This window comes from Palaemon carinicauda, chromosome 16 (assembly GCF_036898095.1).
Source record: "Palaemon carinicauda isolate YSFRI2023 chromosome 16, ASM3689809v2, whole genome shotgun sequence".
NCBI lineage: Eukaryota > Metazoa > Arthropoda > Malacostraca > Decapoda > Palaemonidae > Palaemon > Palaemon carinicauda.
The window spans coordinates 132,813,017-132,840,848 of record NC_090740.1 but is presented as its reverse complement, the minus strand read 5'-3'; the positions used below and the strand labels follow the sequence as shown (position 1 = coordinate 132,840,848).

General features: G+C 37.8%; 1 protein-coding gene across 1 annotated transcript in view; it reads right to left on the bottom strand.

The window, feature by feature from the left end:
• Positions 1–2,841: 2,841 nt before the first annotated feature.
• Positions 2,842–27,832, bottom strand: part of LOC137655140 (neurotrypsin-like) — a 39,096-nt gene continuing 14,105 nt past the window's right edge. The window contains exons 6-15 of the mRNA XM_068389017.1: positions 25,281–25,426; positions 20,755–20,917; positions 20,344–20,550; positions 18,577–18,696; positions 16,712–16,908; positions 15,977–16,148; positions 15,622–15,768; positions 11,039–11,148; positions 9,091–9,199; positions 2,842–3,808 (exon numbers count right to left, since the gene is read on the bottom strand). Of these exons, the coding sequence (XP_068245118.1) occupies positions 3,494–3,808; positions 9,091–9,199; positions 11,039–11,148; positions 15,622–15,768; positions 15,977–16,148; positions 16,712–16,908; positions 18,577–18,696; positions 20,344–20,550; positions 20,755–20,917; positions 25,281–25,426 (1,686 nt within the window). The 3' untranslated portion in view covers positions 2,842–3,493. The remainder of the gene's footprint in view (positions 3,809–9,090; positions 9,200–11,038; positions 11,149–15,621; positions 15,769–15,976; positions 16,149–16,711; positions 16,909–18,576; positions 18,697–20,343; positions 20,551–20,754; positions 20,918–25,280; positions 25,427–27,832) is intronic.

The window sequence follows — 27,832 nt, the reverse complement described above, 5'->3', positions numbered from 1 at the left end:
CTATCAAATTTCTTTTTCCTGATCTAGATATTAATCTTTGGCACCGTCTTTCAATTAATTCATTATGCACGTTGCATAAGATTTTTCATAATTCTGACCATCTTTTACATTCAAATCTCCCTGGACAGTTCCATCCTGTTCGTAATACTAGTCATGCAGTTGATTCTAAATATTAGGCCTTCTCCATCATGAGGCTCAATACCACACAGTATTCAAGAAGTTTTATTCCAGCTGTGACCAAGTTGTGGAATGATTTTCCTAATCCGATAGTTGAATCAGTAGAACTTAAAAAGTTCAAACTTGCAGCAAATGTTCTATGTTAAACAGGTTGACGTAAGTCTTATTTTAGTCTATATATTAATTATTTTTTTTATATTAATGTTTTTTTCTTGAAATATTTTATTTTGTTTTTTTTCATTACTCCTGATATTGTTTATTTATTTCCTTATTTCTTTTCCTCGCTGGGCTTTTTTCCCCTATTGGAGCCATTGGGCTTATAGTATCTTGCTTCTCCAACTAGGGTTGTAGCTTAGCTAATAATAATAATAATAATAATAATAATAATAATATTATTATTATTATTATTATTATTATTATTATTATTAATCTTGGATAAATCAGCAAATTCATTAGCCCCGGTGCTGTGCTCTTTCATTACTCTGGTTGGTTGCCCAAAAATTTTGATGTGATAATGGTCTCGAGTTTATAAATGAGGTGGTGAAATCGATCACGAACTTGATGAAAGTTGAACACTTTTCAGTGAACACATATAGGTCTTCAGCTAATGGCTTATTGGAATCTCATAATAGGGAAGTGGTGCGAATTTTACGCTACTTAGTGGCAAATGAGCTACGTCATTGACATGGTGTGCTTCTTGCGGGTGAGCTAGCTTTTAACATTGCATATAATGCCTCACTCAGGACACACATTTCTTTAAAGTATATGAACAGGATCCTGTGTTACTATATATAGCCCTGATATATTTGCAACAGTTGCCAAATTATTTAACAGAGAAATACCGTGTCTATTTACTGAATCCCTTAAGGAGAGTAATGAGCATTACTGAAAGGTTTTTGAAAAGAGCTAATGAAAAACAGCTCAAAGTATGATGGACGGTTCGAACCCGCACCGGTAAAGGTATTTGTTGGTGAAACTATTACAGCCTAGGAAACAAAAACTAGAGCCAGCATATTTGGTTCCGTACCGAGTAAATATGGTTAAATGTGATACAGTAGTGATACAAAATATTATCAATGGAGCAGTGTCTGAACATCATCAGGCACACATACAAGTGGTTCCGGAAGAGGTAGTTTTCAAAAGCGTCAATCAGAGTGTACCCCCTTACCCCTGCATATGCACCATTCCCCCGAGTTTATGAGTAAGATTTCTTTTCATTATTGTTGTTTGTTATTGGTATCCAAAAATCGAAGACAATATCTCTCCGGAAAAACTGATCTCCAGATAGTTTTCGGTAAACAGGAAACTGCATTTACGTATCTCCATTTATTATTTGTCGTCAACACGTGTTTCGAGTCACTTTTTATTTGTTTCTCTATTTCCCATACGAGAGAGAGAGAGAGAGAGAGAGAGAGAGAGAGAGAGAGAGAGAGAGAGAGAGAGAGAGAGAGACAGAGAGAGACAGAGACAGAGAGACAGAGAACCTTTGTATGGTGGCCAGATGTAGATAAAGATGTGAAATCTTATATAAGGAATTGTATGAATTGTGTTATGCAACAGAACAGTCCCCATTTTGCTAGAATGCACCCATGGGAGTTACCCAGGTATCCATGGCAAAGAATGTATATAGATTTTGTAGGTCCTTTTTTAAATTGGTTGTTTTTGATAGTCGTAGATGCTTACAGTAGGTGGCCGAAAGTAATTCCAATGAAGATAACAATGTCTTATACCACAATAAAAGAGTTATTGCAAATTTTTTCTACACATGGTATTCCAGAAAGAATTGTTACAGATAATGGTCCAAAATTTATCTCTCAAGAGTTTAAAGAATTTTGTAACATCAATGGAATAAAACATACATTTTTAGCAACGTATCATCCCTCTACCAATGGAGAGGCTGAAAGGTTTGTTCAAACATTTAAACACAATATAAAGTGTAGAAAAGCAGACTTAGGTAATATATTTTTACATGTATCAAAGTTTTCATTGTCTTATAGAACAACGACGCACAGAACAACAGGCATGACACCATCAAATTTGTTAATGGGGGGGAGGATAAGGTGTTAGTTAGATTTGTTGCATCCAAATTTGAAAAGTACTTTAGAAGAGAAAGGGTATGAACAAGTAGAAAATCTTCCAAAAGTAAGCCATTCTTTACCTTTATATGATGTCATGGTAAGATCGTACAACATTCCAGAGAAGTGGGTACCAGGAGAGATTGTAAGAGAGATAGGAAATTTACATTATGATGTTCAAGTTGGTGGAAATATTGTAAAACGTCATGTTGATTAATTACAGCCATTAAACAGAAATACAGTTGAGCGTGTGAATGTTAGAGTTAGAAAACTTTCAGAAGTAGTTAGTGGAAAACTTTCAGAAGTAGTTAGATCAAATAAGTCAAATATTAACCAAGATGCTCCAACATCAAATGTAGATTCTGAATCAATTCATGTACCAGTACAAGATAAGGATAGAGTGCTTCCTAATAGGATTAATAGAGGAAAGCCCCCCTGAGAGATTATATTTATAAAGATTTTTACAATGTCAAGTTAAGGGGGAGGAGACTGTTATGTATTATTGTAATATTGTATTGTATTACCTCAAATGTTACATGTATTGAGCGCAACATTATATCATCATATTGCATTGATAAAACATGTTTAAGCATTGTTCATAAGTTAAATAATGTATTTTGATATTAGAGTTCAAGCATTTATTAATTACCTCAAACAAAAGAATGTGATTCTTTTTACTTTGGTAATGCAGTAGGGTTTAAGTCTTTTGAGAGCGATGTTCATTTGTTATTTTTATGCTTTAGTTTGTAAAATTGTTTTACAAAACGCTCGACTCTCAGTTGGAAGCCCAGAGCCACAGAGTAATGTAGCCTCTTATTATACATTAAAGGGTTACGTATACACCTGCGCTTGATTCAACACATCAACATATCAAAGTGACGGCGCAGCATGGGATGTAAACCTGGATAATTACTAATAATTATTCACTCATTTACAGGTATATGGTATTCTGAAATCACCAGACAGTATTCAACCAACATATCAGTACTCTGTGACATTAATTAAACCAAACACCGTACATCTGAACTTGCTCTAAAGATGAGCTTAGTATTGTAGTTTTGTGTATGTATTCTAATGTATTTGTGTTGGTTAGGATAAACCGAAAAAGAAAATACATCGATCTTTATTCTTAAAAAAAATTCATAATGATTATCCTACAAGAACGAACCTTACCCCAACTGAACTACTCTTGAAGCATAATTAATACTTATGGAAAGGCTTCACTTTAATCTTCTATATTCCTAAGCATAATCCAGGCGAAGGTCTTTGTAAATTTTCTCTTGTATCCATTTTAGATATTTTGTTACTCGCACATTCACATCTAAGACCACATATGGTGCGGTACACCTCGCTCCGTTGCTCACAATTCCATACAGTGTGTGGCGTCCGTCAAGATTTCGGCAGGTTACTGGTCCTCCAGAGTCACCAGAACAAGGGTTTTTTAGAAAATTCCAAAAGCAGCTTCCAGACGATGTATAGGTGCCAGAACTATAAAATCGACTACATTCGATGTCTTCAAGTGGGAAGGTCTCAGTAATCATAGGAACTATGGAAGACTGTTTAAAAAAGAAAATAACAATGAAGTCAGCTCTCTTATTTTTATATATTAGGTTATCAATGCATTATATGTAAATATATTTATAGATGGTGCTTATATATATATATATATATATATATATATATATATATATATGTGTGTGTGTGTGTGTGTGTGTGTGTGTGTGTGTGCGTGTGTGTATATGTTTCTTCTTACCTACCGTTACTCTTACGTTAAGGGATCGGTTGCCTTATGCGGTGTCTCCAATGCCTTCTATTGAAGGCCTTCTCTTCCACGAAACTTCTCCATATATCATCCTTCACCTTATATACCCATCTATTTCTTTGCCTTCCTCTCGATCTTCTTCCCCTAATAGTTTTTCTTTGCCTTCCTCTCGATCTTCTTCCCCTAATAGTTTCCTCTCAAGATCTTCTCCCTCCCACCGTCCATCATCAACAATTGCGCACACCATCTCAGTCGTGACAATCTCATCACCTCTGTAATCTTGACTACACGTGCTATTCTTCTTATTTCATCATTTTTCAGTCAGTCTTTTGAGCAGTGATATTCCCATAATCCACCTCAGCATTCTCATTTCAGTTTTCTCAAGCTTTACTTCCTATTTTCATCTTTGAGCCCACGTTTATAATCCATACATTAACATTGGTCTTATTACTGTCCTATAGATCTAGATTTTTAGTTTGATTGGCTTTTTCATATCATATACTACTGCTACCTCCCTCCACCTCCCCCCAGACTACTTTTATCCTATTTTCAACTATAGCCTCACATCCTCCCTCTTGCTTTATCCTAAGTATCTAAACTGTTTCTCCTGCTTTATAACAGAGCCTCTACTTTCATCTATGGCTATCCTGTCCTAACCTTCCTTACTGCTCACCATAGCTTCAGTCTTATCCACATTTACTCTCAATCCCCCTCTCCAGAATCTTTTGCCAATGAACAACCCTTCTGTGTAAGTGTTCCTCATTTTCTGCAGTAATCACCAAATCATTCCACAGCTTTTCATTTCTGAATTCTTCACTTAACGCATTCAAGACCAGCACAAATAAAAACGGGTTTAATGCTGACCCCTGATGTAATCCTACACCAACTTCCCCAATAGCTGTTATTACATTCTTTAGTACATCATCTCTACCTTTCTGTAACCAAATTCTCCGGAACTTTCTTCTTCCTCGAGCATGTGAACATCACTTTTTGGTGTTATATCATAAGCCTTCATTAAATGTAGAAAAGCACAATAGAGCTCTTTTCCAGGAGCTGTTTTACTATAATGATGACATCCACAGTCCCTCTCCTCCTCATTACTCCATAACGCTATTTCCCAACCTTTGCCATCTGTCTCTATCTCTCATCTAGCACCCTTTCAGAAACTTTCAAACCATACTCTGTTAGTTTAATTCCTCTCTATTTACCACATTCCATAACATCATCTTTCTGCTTTAAGATATTTTCCGTTAGACTCTCCTAACAGTCTTTGGGCATTATTTCCTCTTTCGATGGCTCTTAATAAAGCCAGCATTCATACTTCCACCTCTGTAGCTAGTATCTTGGCCATTTCAATTTGAAACTCTGATGGAGATTGTGCTTTATCATTTGTCATTTTACTCAATGGCCACTTCATCACTGGCCTTTGTGCTTCTGCCAGCTCCTGTCTCTCATTTTCAGTATTCGATAGTTGTCCAAAATATTTGTGCATATATATATATATATATATATATATATATATATATATATATATATATACATACATATATATATACACACATATATATATATATATATATATATATATATATATATATATATATATATAATATCATCGCCTCCTAGGCCTATTGACGGAAAAGGCCTCAGTTAGATTTTGTCAGTCGTCTCTATCTTGAGCTCTTAATTCAATACTTCCCCATTCATCATCTACGTTGTGATTCATAGTCCTCAGCCATGTAGGTCTGGGTTTTCCAACTTCTAGTGCCCTGTGGAACCCACCTGAATGTTTCGTGAACTAATCTCTCTTGGGGAGTGCGAAGAGCATGCCCAAACCATCTCCTTCTACCCCTCACCCTCATCCACATATCCCACTCGAGTAATCTCTCTTATAGTTTCATTTCTAATCCTGTCCTACAATTCAACTCCCAATATCCTTCTGTGGGCTTTGTTCTCAAATCCACTAATTGTATTGGAGATTGTTTCACTGCCATACCATAACTCTTGTCCAGAGAGTAACACTGATCTCACTAAACTGATATATAGTCTGATTTCCTTTTTTCAATCTTTCACTAAACTCTAATTCTTAAGACCCTGTATTGGAGATCATAGTTCATAAATATTTAAAACATTTTACATCATTAATCCTTTCTCCTATCAATGATATTTCATCTTCCATTGCATACTCCGTTCTCATCAGCTCTGCCTTTCTTCTATTTATCTTCAGCCCAACCTCGTGTGATATTTCATGCATTCTGGTATCTGAGCATTGCAAATCCTATGTTGTTCTGCTAACAAGGATAGCATTATCAGCATACTTTAGTTTCGCTAAATTCCTATCACCAATGCAGTCCAATTCTTCTCCACCAGCAATGACTGTTCTACGCATTACAAAATCCATGAGGAGGATAAACAACATGGGTGACAACACATTCCCTTGGAGTACTCCATTGTTCACTGAAAATTCATTTGATAAGACTCCATTAACATCAACTTTACTATATATATATATATATATATATATATATATATATATATATATATATATATATATATATATATATATACATATACAGTATATGTACATACATATATATGTGTGTGTGTTTGTAAGATATATATTTATCTATATATGTAATGTATATTAATGTTCATATTTATATATATATATATATATATATATATATATATATATATATATATATATATACGAGGGGTGATCAAAAAGTTCGGTAAATGTGTGAATATTTATTAAATTACGAACATTAACATGTTTTGTCACTAATTTCCTTCAAAGTACTCTCCTTAGGCATATAGACACTTATTCTACCGTGCTTGCCACTTTTGAAAACATTCCTGGAAGTCCTCTTTCTTCAATAACTTTATTTGCTTTGTCGTGTTCGATTTAATGTCTTCAATGATGTCAAATCATTTCTCTTTCATCGTCGATTTCATTTTCGGGAATAGCCAGAAGTTGCATGGTGCCAAGTCGGGAAAATACGGTGAATGCGGAACTCCAGCGCGATTCTTTCCAGCCACGAACTGCCAAACAAGCAGTGACGTGTGAGAGGGCGCATTGTCATGATGCAGCAGCCAGCCATTTCTCCATTTTTCCGGCGTTTTACGTCTAATAGATTCTGGCAGGTGTTTCAGAACTTCCACGTAGAAAATAGCATTGACGGCGCAGCCTCTGGGAGCAAATCCAATATGCACTAATCCTTCCATATCAAAGAATGTAATCAGCATGACCTTCACAAGTGACTTCGACATTCGTGCTTTCTTAGGTGCTGGGGATGAAGGTGTTTTCCACTGTGAGCTCTGAACTGGAAAGAATCTCGCTTCAGTTCTGCATCCACTTGGTACCATGCAACTTCTGGCTATTCCCGAAAATGAAATCGACGATGAAAGGGAAACGATTCAACACCATTGAAGACATCAAATCGAACAAGACAAAGCAAATAAAGTTATTGAAGAAAAAGGACTTCCAGGTATGTTTTCAAAAGTGGCAGGCACGGTGGAGTAAGTGTGTATGTGCCGAAGGAGAGTACTTTGAAGGAGATTAGTGACAAAACATGTTAATGTTCGTAATTTAATAAATATTCACACATTTACCGAACTTTTTGATCACTCCTCGTATATATATATTAATCATTATCATCATCTCATCCTACGCCTATTAACGCAAAGAGCCTCTGTTAGATTTCGCCGGTTGTTTCTATCTTGAGCTTTTAATTCAATACTTCTCCATTCATCATCTCCTACTTCGCACTTTGTAGTCCTCAGCCATGTTGGCCTGGGTCTTCCAATTCCTTTAGTGCCTTGTGGTGCCCACTTTTAGGGAGTGGGATGAGAATGCCCATACCATCTCTATCTACCCTTACCATGATCTCATCCACACATGGCACTCGAGTAATCTCTCTTATAGTTTCATTTGTAATCCTGTCCTGCAATTTAACTCCCATTATTCATCTAGGGGCTTTGTCCTCAAATCTACCAAATCTGCTGGAGATTGTTTCAATGTCATACCAATTTATACATACACACACACACACACACACACACACATATATATATATATATATATATATATATATATATATATATGTATATATATGTGTGTGTGTGTGTGTGTAATTTATATACATGCATGTACAGTATATGTATGTATATATATTTACATATGTACACTTAAGGGCTAAAACGTAATATTTATCTAACTGCCTCTATTTTTGTTTTCTTGGAACCTAAGTATTATAAAAGCATTAATTTCCATTGCTCTCTACATTATATCCAGAAATCGAAAGAGTACATGACGCTTTAGCTATGACTAAAATTTCCAGTCTGCATTATCACAAAAATAATAATAATATTAGGATCATTGTTCACATGGAAATATACAGCCTAGTCGCGCTGAAATTCAACTACTGGTTTAATGACTAAGGGTAGAAAAGCAATTTCACCACTGGCTTAGAATATACGTAAATATATTTTTGAGGTTTCATCTCCGAAACTGTTGAACTTATTTAAGATCTGTAGGGGATATATTAAGAACACAAAAATAGTAGATCGTTATTAACAATGTAATGATAATTTTGATGTAAGATCTGCACTTGTGTGCTCGTCATAATATACATAGCCTGTATCAAAAAGATATGATTTCGAGTTCCAGTACAGCTTCATACTTAGCCCAAAATAAGGAAATATGATGGCTTAGTTTATAGACTTTTGAGGTAAAATCTCTCATTAATTCAATTTGTAAAATTATTTTTATTTTTAAATCTGAGCTGACATACTAGAACTCTCAAGAGCCCCTATCAGGAAACCTATAATTCTGTTACTTAGATTGAAAAGTGCCCACATGGGTATTTTATTTCTCCTTGGAATATTCATATCATTATGAACCTTTTTTTAGTATAAATGCCGAAAACTCCAGAGGCTACTATGTTCAACATGAATTGTTTGTGGCCTAGCCTAAACGTTCGTTTCTTCCATTCCGTTGGACAAGAAAAGAGCATTAGATTGCCAGTCCCCTCGGCCTTAGCTTTTAAGATTAATAGAAAGATCTTAAACACTTACAACTGGTCTTATGTCAGACCTTCCCCATCCGGCCACTGTACAGAACTTGAGATCTTGGTATGACTCTCCTATGCGAGGAAGGCAGACCGCTTGGGCACGCTCACCTAGTCTGAAATTAACAAAGATTTTTCTTATCAACTTACAGATATGTAGGTATGGGATGAATAAAAGAAAGTGGCTTAGTACACTCACCCTGTCTGAAATTAAAAGACTTTTAGGAATACGTTGGTGTAGGACAAATAAAAAGTGGGGCTTAATGCACTCAAGCTTTCTGGAGTTCAGTTTTGTTTTGGCGTGATGTTACGGGTACCTTACATATATAGGCTTAATGCTATTCATCTTCCCATGCACACAACATGAACTTGATATTACAATAACATTATTCCAGCTCAAATATGCGTGAATGCAACTGAAAATCAAAGCATTTGCATATGTTTGACTGGGCCACAATCAGGCAGAGTTACCTCAGTGATGTAAGAATAACTCGATTCGTGCATGGGGAGAAGTGTTGGACAGGTCCTCGAATTGTGAGATCCACATTCGAATTCAAAATCCAACCTCAAATTCACAAGAAAGCTGTCTCTAAGAAATTGAGCTCTGTTCACCATGAAAGCAAGAAACAAGAGATGGTTTTCCATCTCAAATTGCAGAGGACCTAATTTCTGCAATGGACGTTCTTGAGGATCCAGACTCTGGGTGAGTAAAATTAGCAAACTGACACGAAATGCAGCAGAAACAATAATTTATTCAACTAAATGAACAATGGCCTCAAGATTAATGCAAAGACGAATGCTAAAGTTAAGGCCGATCATAAAACTTTCATGACTAGAATCTATTTATTTATGTACAAGACTGCAAATTGTAGGAAAGTCCTTGCCTAAGCCAAACTGGTAACTACGAAAATAAGCTGAATATCAATCAGTAGAACTTCAAAAGTTCAAAGTCAAAGTTGGAGCAAATGTTTTTTCGTTGACCAGGCGGACATGAGTCTTTTATAGTTTATTTATGACATATTTGTTTTTGATGCTGTTAATAGTTTATATATGACATGTCTGTTTTGACGTTGTTACTGTTTTTAGAATGATTTATTGTTAATTTGTTCTCTTCATTTATTTATTTCCTTATTTCCTTTCCTCACTGGGCTATTTTTCCCTGTTGGAGCCCCTGGGCTTATAGCATCTTGCTTTTCCAACTAGGGTTGTAGCTTGGATAGTAATAATAATAATGAAGCGTATTGATTAGGTAAATAAAACTTAATTTTATTCAAGAAAACAGTAGATTTGCGTTCCTTTTAGGCATCAGTTTACTATTATAACCTTATGAGACATGTTCATGTGTATAATGGCAGTTAGAAATGCAGTTTAACTGTTGTTTAATTGCAATCTCTTTTTGTACAACATTCTCTCTTCTTGACCCCACCAATGTTCACCGAGGAAGCCAAAATGTCTCTTAATCTTTGTGTCTCTTTTGCAATATTTTGTTTTAAAAAATTATTTTCTTTTGACATGAAAATCAAAATGAAATTTAAATAACCATTATTTTCACTATTCTCTCAACTGTACTCACTAAATTTAATTTGTTCGATATTTTGAAAGCCAAACGGTCAGCCACCAAAGATAAAGATATGGATTCAAGATTCTCTTCTTTTATAGTCTCTCTCTCTCTCTCTCTCTCTCTCTCTCTCTCTCTCTCTCTCTCTCTCTCTCTCTCTCTCTCTCTCTCTCTCTCTCTCATATTTAGTTCCTGTTTTATCATAGATAAAAAATGCGTGGAATTATTTCCTTTGTAGCTCAAGTTTTAGAAACCGTACATTTGCAGTCAAATATATAAGTAGTAATAGATCTTTATTTTGTTTATTATCTAAATGCTGTCATCTTTAACAAATATGATCGTTTCAATGATTAATAACAAGTTCCGGGTTTCCGTATTATTCATTGAAAAGACTGACCTTATTCCTCGACCATTTACAGCTTCGATTTTGAGAAGAGCTATGTCGTTGTCGAAGGCAGCCACTTCCTCGTTGGCTTCGTGGATCCACAACTTATCGATAAAGAAGTCCTGAAATTAGAAAAGATCATTTGCACTAACATTAATATCATCATTAATATTGCTAGTAGACACCCTCGTAATTGAAAACATGACTACCTCCACAGCATTAATTTGTAGTATTCATTATATTCCTATCTAGCTGTACAAACAAGAATCTGTCCAAGCGATATGTAAAAACGCTTACAGGAAAACTAATTCATGCATTTAGTCGTAACATATCGTGAAATATTTATTACAATTATTTGCTTATGTTGACCTGATGATGGCAATCCTCTGTTTGCGGTGATAGGTTCGCGTTGATATGTGACAGAATGAGATTGACGATTGTAAAGTTAGATGCTGATGAAAGATAGTAGGCTGGGAGCAAGTGTTAGAGAAAGTTAGACTGTAGAGGACCTGAGCCATCCGTCTTCAAGGAAGTACCTGAGATTCATACATGAGAAAAAGACATACCAGTTCAAGATTCTATGCTCCAGTCTCACGACAGCTCCTCAGGTATTCACCAGAGTGTTCGCACTAGTGTCATCTTGGGCTCACAGGAACGACATCCATCTTTTCAGATATCTGGACGACTGCCTGATTCTAGCAGACTCAGAGACGACCCTTCTTACTGCAACCTTCACAGAGAGTGGAATACCTCGGTATGATTATAGACACTGTTCAAAAGAAAGTCTTCCCATCAGACGAAAGAGTACACAGACTGAAGGAAGTGGCTGCACCCTTCTTCAGTCTGTTAGGCCATCTAACCTCTCTTATCTGTCTTGTTCCAAACGGCCGCCTCAGGATAAGATCCCTTCAGTGACAAGTTTGAGTTGGTGGATAGTAGATGAAAACCTTCAAAGGGGCCAGAATCTTCTCGTTCCCCCTCTGGATTGGATGCTCTTCACAGATGCATCAAAAGAAGGGTGAGGGTCTCTCCTGCTGCACCATACTATCTCCGGCTTTTGGTCAGAGTCAGAAAGGTATCAGCACATAAATCTAGAGATGAGAGCAGCCTACTTAGCCCTTCATCCATTCCAACAGATGCTGGCAGGTCACTCTGTGGTATTGATGAGCAACAACACCACAGTAGTAGCTTACATAAACAAACAGGGCGTTACCTTTTTGCAGCCTCTATGCCACCTTCAGTAAAGATCCTCAGATGGTCAGAAGAGCATTCGGTGTCTCTGTCAACTCGATTCCTTCCCTGCAAGAGGAATGTGCTCTTGGATAATCTGAGCAGAGCGACTAAGACAGTAGACTCCGAATGGTCTTTGAATCGTCAGATATCCAACAAAGTCATGACTTTGTGGGGTTCCCTGACTGTAGACCTGTTGGCAACATCTCTGAGCAACAAGCTTCTGCTATGCTGTTCTCCAGTCCCGGACCCTCAGGCTCTGTGGCAATACGCATTCCAACAACAGTGGGACAACATCGATGGGTATGCCTTTCCCCCGTTTTATCTGATGAGAAGACTGCTCAACAAGACCAGAGGGTCCAAAGATCTAATGTAACTCCGCTATGGCATCATGCAGAGTGATTTCCGGACTTCCTGCAACTTCTAGTAAATATACCAAGAGAACTCCTTCCACGACCACATCTACTCAAACAACCACACGCAAACATCTTAGGCAAGGCCGTGCCGTCACTTCGACTTCACGTGTGGAGTCTATCCAGCGTCTCCTCTCTCAAAAGGGCTTTTCACAAGTTGCGGAGCGAATGCCTGGATACTTGCGTAGGTCCTCAGCCTCGGTCTACAAGACTAAACGGAGAGTATTCTGTGGTTGGTGTCGTGGAAGGAATACCTCTCCACTCGATGCCACTATTCCAGTAATGGCGGAGTTTCTGCAACTTCTAGTAAATCTGCCAAGAGAGCTCCCTCTACGATCAGATCTACACAAAAAACCAACGCGCAAACATCTTCCACAAGACCGTGCAGACGCTTCAACTTCACGCATTGAGTCTATCCAGCGTCTCCTCTCTCAGAAGGGCTTTTCACAACAAGTTGCGGAGCTAATGTCCGGATACTTGCATTGGTCGTCAGCCTCGGTCTACTAGGCTAAATGGAGAATATTCTGTGGTTGGTGTCGTGAAAGGAATATCTCTACACTCGATGCCCCTACTACAGTAATAGCGGAGTTCCTTGTATACCTTTGGGAGGAAAAACTCCTTTCAATCTCGGTGGTGAAAGGCTATCACTCAGCTTTAAGCCTTGCTTTTAAGCTGAAAGGAATAAATGTTTCCTCTTCATTGAAGCTTTCTTTACTCATCTGGAGTTATGAGATCACTTGGCCCAGTCTGAGATTAGGCCTCCTCCTTGGAACGTGGTTTGTGTCTTGAGATCCTTGAAAGGACCTCTTTACGAACCATTACGCCATGCAACTGACCGAAATCTCGCTTTGAAGACTGCATGCCTGCTCACTTTAACCTCCGCAAAGAGAGTCAGTGAACTTCATTGCCTCTTGTATGACATCGCCCATTCAAGGGGATGGGGTAAAATGACACTCTGCTTCATCCATGAGTTTAGTGCTAAGACTCAAAATCTGGGGATGCTGGCCATAGATTCAGGCCCTTTCAGATTACGAGTCTTCATTTTGTAACTAATGACCCAGATCAGTTGTTACTATGCCCAGTGAGGAGTTTGAGATACTATCTTAAAAACACTGCAGCAACACAGCCCAGACTAACACCTGTTTGTTAGTTCAGGTTGAGTACAGAGGAGGCTCACCAAGAACACGGTTTCCTCGTGGATTCACCAAGACATCAAAAGAGTCTTGGCCCAGGACCCTCCTCAGGCTCGTCAACCTAGAGCTCATGATATCAGGGGAATCAGTACTTCACTGGCATTAAAGCACAACTTTTCTGTGTTGCAAATTCTCTAAGCGGGCGTGTGGAAGAGACAGACCTCCTTCACAGCCCATTACTTAAAAGATGTGACCCACAGGAGACTCGATACGTTCACTATCAGTCCTGTGGTACCTGCTCAACAAGTGGCATAAGATACCTCAGGCTCTTTGATGGACAAGTAGCAGTTGGTTGACGACATTGGTTACCCGGGTTAAGACTGGGATGAATAAGAAGAATGTCTGGCTTTCCTTTCTTCATCTCCCCTCCCCCCCCCCTTGGGGTACAGCATCATGTGTCCCTCTGCAAGTTGGCTGTAACCTCTGCAGGTAATTATCACTTCCCATGTTTATCCTAGTATTAGTTATAAAATTGTTATAACCCAGCCACTGAGGGGGGAGCAAGCCAGCCTCAACTTGGTGCCGGTCCCAAGCCCGGGTAAATGGAGAGGGTTGGTGGCAAGAAGGGCATCTGGCCATGAAAAATTAGCCAAAACCAATATGGGCAGTGGAGATTGTGCATCGACCCCACATAGGGATGGGAGGGGATGCAGACAAAGAAGAAGAGGTTATAAAATTGTTATACTGTACACGTCCCCATTGCTTTCTGGGAGGGAGTAATGGGATACGTCTGGTTTTCCTATATAAACTCGAAGATGTTCATACAAACAGCAACCTCTATTTTACTGCATTGCACTGGCCGCGAGTATACTCACTTTGTATATTTCAGCGAGGTGTCAAAGATTTCCCTAGACCACAGTCATATACTGTACTAGGTAGAACCGGGTTAATGTCCATGCCAGATCTAAGACTTCCATCCACCTAAGAGTGAGTCATACACATAGATAACGGAAGGTTTATTAGTATGGGAACAAATGACAAATTCAGAAATAATTTGTATTTCTCCCTAACTAATGCAAACCTGGAGTTATTTATATAAATTGGCCCGCCATCACCTGTCCCCCAGAAGCCCTGCCTGCAATACAAAAGTGAAATCTTTCACTGCTGTGAGTATATATAGTGATATAGTGGCAGCTGGGTATCGCCCTGCCTACCCACCCAAGCGGTTAGGCAAGGTTGCCACCTCACAATTAAAGAGCAATGGCTACCTCCAGCTACTGCTGAAAGATAATCCACATAAATAATCCCAGGTTTGTATTAGTTAAGGAAAAATACACATTAGTCATGTTGATTGTATGTTTAAGGGTTGGACAATCCATAAAGGTAAGGGTCACTGATTAGTATTCTAGAGATGTATTAGTTGTTGGTGTTGCTGATTGTGTGGCTCAATTAGTTTGTCTGTATTATATTGTTTTGGGGAAAGTATTTAGTGAGATGCATTCTCGCTTGTTTGTTCTCTTATTACATATGGGCATGGTATTGTGCACAAGTTCTCTCATCAACTTAGCTGACATCAATTGGAATTTCCTTGATCATAATGTGTGAGAATTATGAATTCTACTTACAAAGTTATAATGAGTCCACTTATGCTCAACCCACATGAATTTTTGCACTGTATAAACAATATAATAGAATTTACCTTTTTTAGCAGGTTAGAAATAAAATAGGAGATATTAAATGAACTTCTTGGAATGTTCTTCTGTATATAATCATACAACAATTGTAATGTAATAAAGAAGCTTATTCTAGATAAACTCACCTGTTGGAATGATTCCTCGTAATTACTGTTGTATTCTGCCACCCTCACGATGTAATTCAATTTTCCTAGTACGAAAAAACAGTGAGCCGCCGATAGTAGGTAATACTCGGATATTATGACAGCGCCGCAGTTATGTACATAACCTATCTGGAAAAAAAGATAGATATCGCATGATAAGTTAACTTTAAACTCTTCTTTCCTTCCTAGGGTAGAATCGTATCCTCCTGAGTAAGGGAAGGTTTTTTATTCACATAATTTCAGAAGACGTGTTTGAGCAAAAAAACATTAATGAATTGAGGTGTTTAAAGGCCATTGCAGCAATTATGACACAAAACAGTAAATAGAGAAGTCTCACGGGAGTTTTGATCTGAAGAGAGACTAGCCAGGGAACATCAAACTGGGGAGACACAGTTCCTCCTCTAATTTTGGCAATATTCGTCAGAAATCGGTTTGAAGAGTCCACGGGCTTACCACAATCTCTGGGTAGTACGGCTCTCAGCAGCTTGTCTACAGACTTATTTTTTCTTCTGTGTTGTAAATTGAAACCAAGACAATTAATTACCCAATATTCATGAATTAAAGGTTTAGAGGGCACTCATGAATGGCAGAGATAAGGGACAGTGACAATGACATAGCTACCAGGACAATGCCCTTGAGATTGACCATATATCCATATGATCAGTGCCCAAGCCTATCCCTCCACCTAAGCTAGGACATGGTAGAACCAGGTTGCTGCTGATGACTGAGCAGGTAGACCTATAGGCTTCCCCAAACCCCCATCTTTAGCTCACAAAGATGGTGAGGTTGTAGACACTACAAGAAACTATCGAGGTTGAGCGGTACTCTGAGACCAGTCCGGCGATTGCTAAGCAGGGGCGTTTACAAAAGGTCACCACAACCCTGGCTTTTGATCCTTATTAATATTCTAACTTTCAAGAAAAATAAAATATTTCTTATGGTCAGTCATTCCAGATCTTTTATAGAGACTTTTGATATTTCATCTTATTTTTCTCTGCAGAGTAATTGAATATACAGATTATTTACTGAAGTTTTATTATCGACTATATTATTATTAAAATTTTTCTTTTACCTGGAGCAAGATACAAATGCCGTATCTTCCTGAGTGCAAGTGGCATTGCTGACTAAAATCTTGCATTCCTCAATATCTTTTTCGTATCCATTGCAATCCAAGATGAGATTCCAGATGAAATCAGGTTTCTTTCTAGGAGGTGATTCTTTGAGTGCTGTGGCCTGCAAAGGATCATACCCTAGCTTCCTGCAGATGACCTTGGGAGAAAGGAATAGTTCATTTTTTAGGAGGAAGGATAATAATTTCCCAAGTGAGTAAATTTCCGAAGAAGGTCACTAAGTATAATTGATGTCTATCGCAATCGTATCATAATTAACTTAAACTATCATTACCTAGGCATCCTTACACTGCTAAAAGGTTTGGTCATGGTCCCTTCCACCAGTGAAATTACTATACCTCTTGCTTATTGCACACCCAACTTTTGTTTCCATATCAAACATCTAACCGAATTCCTTCAGATTTATCACACGTATAGTTTACATAACTAAACTGTATGAATTACTCAACCCTTGGTAATATAATCTGATAAGGAAAAAATATCATTTCAAGCATAAACAAGCAAATTAGGTTGGAAATTACTTTGTATTATCATCGAATCTGAAAGTTGGTGGATCTATTATCTAATAATTATTAAAGAATGTATGTTCAAAACGATTCTAGTAAAATTCTAGATAAATGAATTATTGATTTGTCTCTTTGACTGAAGTTTTCAGGTTATGTACGTAACCTATCTGGAAAAAAAGAGAAAAACCGCATGATAAGTTAACTTTAACCTCTTCGTTCCTTCCTTGGGTAGAATCCTATCCTCCTGAGTAGGGGAAGGTTTTTATTCACATAATTTCAGAGGACGTGTTACAGCGAAAACACATTAGTGAATTGAGATGTTTAAAGGCCATTGCAGCAATTATGACACAAAACAGTAAATAGAGAAATCTCACATTCAGATCTCCCTGGACAATTCTATCCTGTTCGTAATACCAGGCAGGCAGTTAATTCTAACAGCCAGGCCTTCTCCATCATGAGGCTCAATACTACACAGTATTCTAGAAGTTTTATTCCAGCTGTTATCAAGTTGTGGATGATCTTCCTAATCAGGTAGTTGAATCAGTAGAACTTCAAAAGTTCAAAGTTGGAGCAAATGTTTTTATGTTGACCAGGCTGACATGAGTCTTTTTATAGTTTATATATGACATATCTGTTTTTGACGTTGTTGGTAGTTTATATATGATATATCTATTTTGACGTTGTTACTGTTTTTAGAATGATTTATTGTTAATTTGTTCTCATCATTTATTTATTTCCTTATTTCCTATCCTCACTGGGCTATTTTTCCCTACTGGAGCCCTTGGGCTTATAGCATCTTGCTTTTCCAACTAGGGTTGTAGCTTGGCTAGTAATAATAATAATAATAATAATAATAATAATAATAATAATAATAATAATAATAGTAATAATAATAATTTTGTGCCAGTTAACTAATATGTTAATAATAGGCCCTTACTTTACATACAAAGAAATAGGGACTAATGTGATAAGAAGAAGACTGTTATGAAAATTATATGAACAGAGATACTGTAGTTAAAGAAATGCCTGGAGAAAAACTTAAGATGCCTGAGTAAATGTATAGAACTTGAGAATCAAAAAAAAAAAAAAGAAAAAAAAATGAATGGCTAAGGTCAACGAAAGTTGATACAAAGGGTATGTATAGTTATAAACTGATATGTGATCTAGTGCAGCCTATAGAAACTGTCCCCGTGGGCCAAGGTAGTTAGAAGGTGAGAAAGATCTACCCTTTGTTATCTAAATCGATGAACTACCTTCACTAATCCACGTACAAAAGCGGTTAAAGAGCTTGATTTTCTTACCTGGGCATCCAAATCATCAAATCCTTTGTTGCAAATGGCACCGGACAAAGAAAGGCTGCTAGATCTTATCTCCAAATGCCCTGCATTCTTCTTGGGGCCAGCTAGGTGAGCCTTAAAATTCTGAAAGAATAAATGTTCATAGTTCGAGACTTATATTTAATTTTTTTTCTTGATATGCATTAGCTAACAAAATTATTAGCAAAATAGTTGATCTCATTTATTACATCAAAATAGACAATAAATTTACTCAATTCTGTAAGATGGTACACCATGTTACCCAAGTGGGGCTGGAAGGTTTCATCATCATAAGAATCCCCAGCATCTTTACTTATCATCTTAAGAAATGTAAGTGTCCTCCCGAAATCCACACAATACTCAATGCAGCGAAAAATGACCGAGAGGGGAAGGCATTTTGTTTGAAACTGATTCCCCAGTGGTGCCATGTCTCCACAGATAACTGGCCCACTTTCCAACCCATCCCCCCTACTCTCTGTCTCTCTCATATTCTCGTTCTCTGATTTAACAGTAATTCTTTCTTGCTTATTCCTTCTAACACTAGCTCATATTACTGTTTTTATAAATAAAATGACTGCAATTCCATTTAATTCATTATTACATCTTTTATACATGATGTCATCCCGGTTGCACCTTCCCCCTCCTTTCCACACCCTTTCCCTACCATCCACCTCTCTCATCCGCCTCACCTTTCACGGAACTCCAGTCATCTACTCGCATGGCTCAATTTTTCCTTTATCATAGAATTATGTTTCTTTTTCTTTCTATTTTATCCCAACACATCAGCTTAGGCTTTTGCCTCCTTCACCTCTCATTTTCTTAACTTGCTGTTTCTCACCGTCCTTGGACCTACATGCCCAAAGCACACCAATCCAATGGCCCCCCCCCCCCCCTCTTTCCTTACATCACATATTGCATTCGCTTGGTGGGAAACCTTTTCTTTCCCTAATTCATTATGAGAGAATGTTATCACAATGAGTGTTTTTGTGTGTAGCAGCAACATCTGACACATAGGTATACCCGTGAGAAGGACCTGCTCATATGTCATGGTCAAGAAGAGGGGAAACCTTTATACAGAAATTACACCTTGAATTTTACCTCCCTGGTGGTGTGGAACAAGAGTTATATTAATTTTAGATACAATTTCCGATATACACCAATTTATCTAGAAACAGGGAAAGAGAAATAAAGTCAGAAACAGAGTATAAAGGCAAGCCGGTGATTTGTGAAGATGTATGTACCAGTCGACTCAAAACCAAGTGCCCTACCATATCGGCAGTTGTTCGCTACGTTGAGTATACAGAACAAAACTATTTTGTCTCTAGCCTGATAAAACAAATATCTAAACTCATGAAATTAAGAAAAATGGCAGAATCTTGTCACACACAGACAAAAAACTGAAACAATTTAACCTGAAATAACAAAGAATCCTGCATCTGGCTTCATTATGGCTAGAGTAAACACCATCTTCTTACTTTAATAAATCTAAAAATAAATAATTTTTGCACTGATTGACAAACCAAGCTCCCTTACTTAGAAAATCCGAACACTAAATCATTTTTACCCAGCACAGTATCCTACTTCAATGTGGCAGAAAATCGATCTTTTTTTCCCAAATAATGTAAAAAAATCCTAGTATATTTCCAAAGCAAAACCGAAAGCTACAACATTTCATTTAGCATAAAAATAACCCAGCATAGAAAAAAACTGCGGTACCTTACTTTTGTATGACAAAAGAATCCAACATCTTACCCCTGTATGGCAGAAAACTCCAGCAACTGCATTGACAGAGCAGTTGCTAGCTTCTTCCCAAACAAACCCTGGACACTGAGTGAGGGACGTTTCTTGACCGTTGCAGGAAAATTCGCTGAAGAGTATAGGTTCAAACCCCATTCCAAAGTAAGAGCCAAAGACAGGTTGCACCATGCCTCCTTCATAACCGAGATTCCTGCACACGATCTGTTTAAAAAATTATAATATCTTTTTAGCAATAAAATATTTCTTTCAGAACTTTGCGTCTTCTTTATCATCTATTTCTATATCAGAATAAACACGACTAAAAGTTATCTAGCCTTGATTTACCTATCGAGGAGGAAAGGAATCTCTTTAAATTCACGAAAATGATGATGATTTCCTAACAACCTAAGCTGATGTTAAACTTACCTCGGCTTCGAATTGATCAAAAAACGGATGACATATCATAATCCAAGTTCTATTGTACTTTAGGTAGATGTTTCCAGCAATCGTGTTTTCTGGAAAGGGGCTTTGGATGTTGGATTCCAAGCGGATTATTCCCTCTTTGTTGCACAACTTGTCGTTTTCATCGCTGCCAGGATACAGAAATGAAGGGCAGTTATTGCAATTACATTTTATTGAAATCTAATTCAAACAAATTTTATTGTCTTCATTCAGTCTATTCGTGATGAAAACAAGATAAAGAAGAATGCTTACTTGAGGACATACCTACCCAAGGTCGCTCAAGTATGTAGCTGATTCTGAAACAGCCAAGGTACTAAACTAAGTTATCCTTGAAGTCTAGTAGCAGGCTATATCACTTCTATAGTAAACATGGAAATGTTCAAAGATGTAAGGTTTCTTAACTTATATGTGTTCAAATGTGTATTTGGATCATTTTTAGCTTTGTTGGCACAGTGCCTACTTTTGGGAAAAATTTTTAGAAGCTAATTAACATAATTAGTGTTTATTATAGCTAACGCATCTAATAGAAATGTATCTTTTTTCTAAGTGTCCTAGAATCATGTGCAAGACCACTTTCCTTGGTGAAAGGGTTCCAGCAATCATCACCGGCTGTGTATAAACAGTATACAGTACAACTCAGTTTTTCCCAGTGACAGCTACAGTCGGTTTCCTTACATGCTCTCCCCTTTGCATGGCCACCACAACTAATCACACATTAGAGGCGGTGGTCCTGGTGGGCCATCATCACTGCAGGGACAAACCATCCCGTCGTTTACTTCCCATCTCGTTCTGTGATGGACACATTGGGAGAACCCTGTTTGTCTGCTGCCTTCCAAAGTAGCATCTACAAATGAGCACATCTTACGTGGAAGTAGAGATTTTTTGTCTGTTGGTGGCAGAGACATGATGTGCAAGGGCTCAAAAACTTGGAGTGAGGCAGTGTCAGGCTCAAAGTCCTGTTGTTGTAATCATTGACGCCCAACACTTTCTGTATCATGTGGTGTGGCCCTGTGGAGGAAGTGTTGGGGTCTTAGCAGAGTCAATGAAAGCAAGACTTGCATCATGTTCTTCCCTGGTATTTGATCATTATGCTGAATTATCAACAAAGGCACATGAGAGGCACTGTCGAGCTGGTGTTGGTGCAACCACATTCAATCTTGACCTACAGAGCCCTCTGCCAAGTCGTGATGCCCTTTTGAAAAACAGGTTCAACAAACATAACCTGTCACTTCTCCTTAGCACATTTGACCTGGGATGTGGGGTATCAGCTGAAAGTAACGATGATGGTGTCTTTCTGCATGAAGAAGCAGATGCAACTATTATCAGTTATCTGTTTCAAGCCACCAATGTTGCCCGAGATGTGGTCCGGCTTCTAAGTGATGACAGTGACATTTTTGTTCTACTGGTCTACTGGACATGGCGATATGGTTTACAGGGTCGTCTCTCCATCCAGATGGAGAAGTGGGATAGTGTAGTGCTTGATATCAATGCTATGTGTACAAACTTGAGGGACACATTGTGTTCACAACTTCATAGAGCCCAAGCAATAACAGGCTGTGATACTGTGTCATACCCTTTTGGCAAGGGCAAAGCTTCTGTTTTGAAGACACTGACGACAGGAATCATTCCGGAACTTTTTAACGTGCTAGGGGAAGAAGGCGTAACCGAGGCATATCTCATGGCAGTTAGACAGTAGTTTTTTGCAGCTTTATATGGACAATCAGAAGGTACTACCATGACTCAAGCCCGTTACAATCTCTATACTTGTAAGTGCAGGAAACCATTGCGCATCATATCTCTGCCATCAACAGACAAAAATCTCTACCTCTATATAAGACATGCTCATTTGCAGATGCTACTGTAGAAGGCAGCAGACAAATAGGGTTCTCCCAATGTGTCCATCACAAAGCAGGGATGGGAAGTAAATGATGGGATGGTTTGTCCCTGCAGTGATGATGGCCCACCAGAACCACAACCTCTGATTGATGAGTGTGATTAGTTGTGGTAGACGTGCAAAGGGAAATGCATGCAAGGAAACCAGATGTAGCTGTCACTGCGAAAAACTGAGTTGTACTGTATACTGTTTCTGCACAGCAGGTGATGATTGCTGGAGCCCTTTCACCAAGAAAGAACACATTGAGGAGAATGATGATCAGGATGGGAATGAAGATAATGAAGATCTTTATTCGTATGAAGATCTGAATGTGAGCGAGATGCATGAGGATTAGTTCAGATCAAAATCTCCACAAGTAATCAGTTGACATGCATACAATAACATTCGTTACAGTTAGTTGCTAAAGTAGGAACTTTTCAACAATGGCGGTTCAAAATGACCTTGACCTTTACAATAGATCATTACCTTGTCCATTTACCATAAAAAAAAAGATATGAGAAATTAATTATTTGTATCAAAGTTCTATAGAAGAGTGGTATCACACATGATTTTAGGACTCCTATTCAAAACGTTACATTTTGATTATATGCATCTTTTTTTTCAAAATCTGCAGGTCAAATTGGAAAAGTGCTAAGAACAATTTTCAAATGGTTGCATGTGTAGAGATCTAAAGTAAATTGTTTGCAAGAGTCCAAGGTCTGTCTTTTTTATCATTAATGCACAATTTCGCTGACATCATTCACCATAACAATATATAAACCTCACCATAACAATATATAAACCTCACTTAGTCATACTTTTATGATGAAAATACTGTACAGCCATAAATGACTTTGACCTTTACATTTGATGGTGACCTTGATTTTTAATCGCAAAAAAAAATATCAGAAATGAATTCCTCGGGTCAAACTTGTTTAGAAAAGTGATCTTCCACCTGATTCTAGGACCTTAGTAAATGGGCTACATTTTACTTAGATGTATTACCTATAATCATCACTAATTATGCTGATTGGCTCATAGAAATTTTTTCACAAAGTTGGCGCTGTGCCAACAAAACTTAAAATGATCCAAATTCACATAAGAACACATTTTACTTAAAAAACCTTCCATCTTTGAACATTTCAAGTTTGACTTTGTGGCAACTAGACTATTGTGGCATGTATGAGCATTTTAGTCAGATATCCCAAGAGCGGCTGAGCAAAAGTTTTGAAGAGGTTTGGCAGGAATAGTCACCAGGTAACTTTCTTACCTAATCAACTACAAGCAGAACTTACCTTGAGAGCTGGTTGTGATTGTATGGCAAACTATCATCAATTCCGACTTTTTTTTCTCCCAGAAGGCAGTTTTTTTTTTTTTTTTTTCAAGAAAGTTACCAAAACGATTACAAATTTCCGTCGGTTTTTTTTTTTCGTTTCTGACCTTTACTGCTAAAACGCATGCAATCTTTAAATGTAATACCTCTTTCTAACTTCATCGGAGGGGGGGGGGGGTATGAATAGGGACATTAATTATGATTACGTTGCTTGAATAATTTAATATTATGGTTTAGCCTCCCCCCGCCTCAAAGAAAACAAAGATAAAATTAATAGGACCCAAACTTAGAAAACAAGTGAAATATAGGAATTAAACCAGATGAAATATAAACATGAGCGAATTCTGAAACACATCTACACAGAGTAAAGCTACTACTACTACTATTATTATTATTATTATTATTATTATTATTATTATTATTATTATTATTATTATTATTATTATTATTATCATTATTAGCTAAGCTATAACCCTAGCTGGAAAAGCAATATACTATCCTATAAGCCCAGTGGCTCTAAAAGAGAAATATTGCCCAGTGAGAAAAGGAAATAAACTACATGAGAAGTAATGAATATAACATATCTTAAGGTCAATAACAACGTTAAGATAGATCTTCCATATAGAAACTATGAAGAGAGACTTGTGTTAGCCTGTTCAACATAAAATATTCGCTGGCAGTTTGATTTTATTAAATCATATTAGAGGGTAACATAGAAAATTAAAATTCTTAATACAGAAGTGAGTGTGGCCGACAACCCAATGTTCCAAGACAGTGAAGTAGGAATAAGAGAGTAATAAAGTTAAGAATGGGTATATCTCCATACTTCGTCATAAAGAGCAAATCATGGTATCAACAGCATTAACATCCACATTGCTTCTAGATTCATTGATACCGGTAGTAAAAATTTTACACAAAATATAGGGAGAAAGCTACCGAAAAGGAAATAGAGTTTACGTATTGTCGAGGTTGATTAAGAGAAAACCAACGAGGATTGCAAATAGCCTGCATCTGAAAGAACACATAAAAACCTGTTATGTGTGCATCTGAAATATTATGCTTTAGATCTGGACCCTACTTTAGTTACTTCGTAAATAATATTCTTTGCTTGTTATCAATTTCCTATTACTTTTGAAAATACATGGAATTTATATCGCCCTACTTTTGAAGAACGTTTGAGAAAGTACGAGGGCTCTCATGATTATGGATTTTCACGAGTCAAAACTTCAAGACACGTTATAGTGTATTCTCAGTTATGATAATTCTAATGGTAACAATACATACCTTCCATTTGCGCAGTCGCTGATGCCATCACAGACACTTGACTCTGGAATGCAGGAATTGGACGAAAGGAACTCCTGGTCACAAACAAAATCGCCAACTGAGCAGTTGATGAAATCGCCGCTAGTTTGGCAAACGACGCCTGCAACCTATCGTTTGTCGTAAAGAAAACATATAGATAAAGTATTAGAGAACCAGGGACACAAGTGGTACTTAGATTAGCTTTGTCCCAATATTCATCTATACAAAATATTTTATATCTATCAGTGTAACTATATGTTTATATAAAATGTGTATATATATATATATATATATATATATATATATATGTGTGTGTGTGTGTGTGTGTGTGTGTATATATATATATATATATATATATATATATATATATATATATATATATACATATCAAGGACTACTATACACAGGACTTGCACACCCAGATTCCTAGCTCTGCTAGTGGAGGCCAGTCCAGTGTACCACAAGCATTGGAGGTGGAAGGTTGTGTCACTCTGTCTTTCCCGCATGGCAGCATTTAGAAGTGGCTAGTGTTTGTTAACATAGGTTATTGCTGATTTTGTTTGTTTGTTTGGTTCTTCATAGGTTCTTTCTTGCTGATTTTGTGTATTCAAATTGCCGAATAAGTGTGATGTTGTGAACTGTAACGATGATTATAACAAGGATAACAGGTACTGAGTGTTTCAACTGCCAAAAGACCGTTTTTTATAAAAGACAGAAGTGGCTTGATGTGATACCACCACATAAGAACTTTGTTGTTTATTGACACATTTTTCATTTCTGAGAAACACTGGGGTGTTAACCCTCCTGTCAAATTGCCTGGTGGTTCTTAGCGACCTGCGATCCCTCCCAATGTCTCCAATGTGCTTGCTTCATGTCTGCCATCTTCAAAACCTGTACCTCGCCCGGCAAAGAGCAAAGACAAGCAACTGAGGCATTTTTTTCAGGAAGATATGATTACTTCATTTGATGTTTCTAGACTTGAACGTGACCTACAGAAATAGTACAAGAACTTAATTATTTCAATGTCGGAAGAAAGGTTAGTGTGTCTGTTCATAACAGAAAATTTCAGTGAGTGTAGCCTGTCTGTGATTATCGAAAACATGTCCACGTTGTGTAGCCCACTGATCTGCCGGGTATTCAAGAAGGACATTAATGTACCACTGGGTAAGACACTTCATCCCAACAATGGTTTGAGGTTGTATGGTCAGTTCGCCAAAGCTGTGCACTTAGAAATTAACTATGACATCCCGTTTGACAAATGATTCAGAATATTGACCCTCTTCTTCAAACCCACACATCAGCCTGTGTGAACACCGAGAATGAGAAGAAGCTGGTATTTTTTGTACGTTTGTTGGAACTTTTATCGCAGGAAGTCTTCCATGAATGATTATTGTTTTGCGATTGAATCATACCCCAAGTGTAGTTATGAACAGCTCAGAGCTTTTTTGGTGCTTCCAAGGAAACGCAAGCTGCAGTACATTAATTCATTTATTGACAAGGATCAGATGATGAGGGAAACATTTGCCAGTGAAGACACTGCAGCAGAAGAGTTTATTCCTCGTGATAGATGAAATGCAGATTCGGCCAACTGTAGCATTTTCTGGTAGGGTTCTGAGTGGCATGGCAGTGAACAAGCCAGACTGCAAGGCCACTTCTATGCTATGTATTAGGATAAAGTCGCTACACAGTGGACCTAGTTTCATGATTTCTGTGACACCCATCCACAAGTTCAGTGCAGCATACCAGCTTGAGTGTGTGAAGGAGGCGACAGCTGCTGTTGAGAGGGCAGGTAGGGGTGTCATCAGGTTTATCACAGACAACCACAAGATAAACCAGCAGTACTGTAAGCTGTTTGATTTTCCGGGTGATTAATGTGCCACAGCCAAGCATCCTCTTGATAGAGAGCGCGTCTGGTTTCTCCTTTTTGACACAATCCATCTTCTGAAGTGCATCCGCAACAACTGGATCAGTGAGAAGTGCCAGAAGATCTATTTTAACAATAAAACGACAGCATCATTTGCTGACCTCAAGAAAATGTACAAGTCAGAGAAAGGCAGCATTCTGAAGACTACTCCCCTCACTAAATTTGCTGTTAACCCCTCACGACTTCAACTACAAAATGTGCAGCATGTCTTGAAGGTCTTCAATGAAAAGTTTGTGGCATCATTGAAGCTCAGAGGATATCGTGACACTGCTAAGTTCATCCAAATCATCCTCAACTGGAGGAATCTAAGGAATGTATCTGGGAAGGGGCAAGATCAGTGCATGTGCAGCATACCAGCTTGAGTGTGTGAAGGAGGCGACAGCTGCTGTTGAGAGGGCAGGTAGGGGTGTCATCAGGTTTATCACAGACAACCACAAGATAAACCAGCAGTACTGTAAGCTGTTTGATTTTCCGGGTGATTAGTGTGCCACAGCCAAGCATCCTCTTGATAGAGAGCGCGTCTGGTTTCTCCTTTTTGACACAGTCCATCTTCTGAAGTGCATCCGCAACAACTGGATCAGTGAGAAGTGCCAGAAGATCTATTTTAACA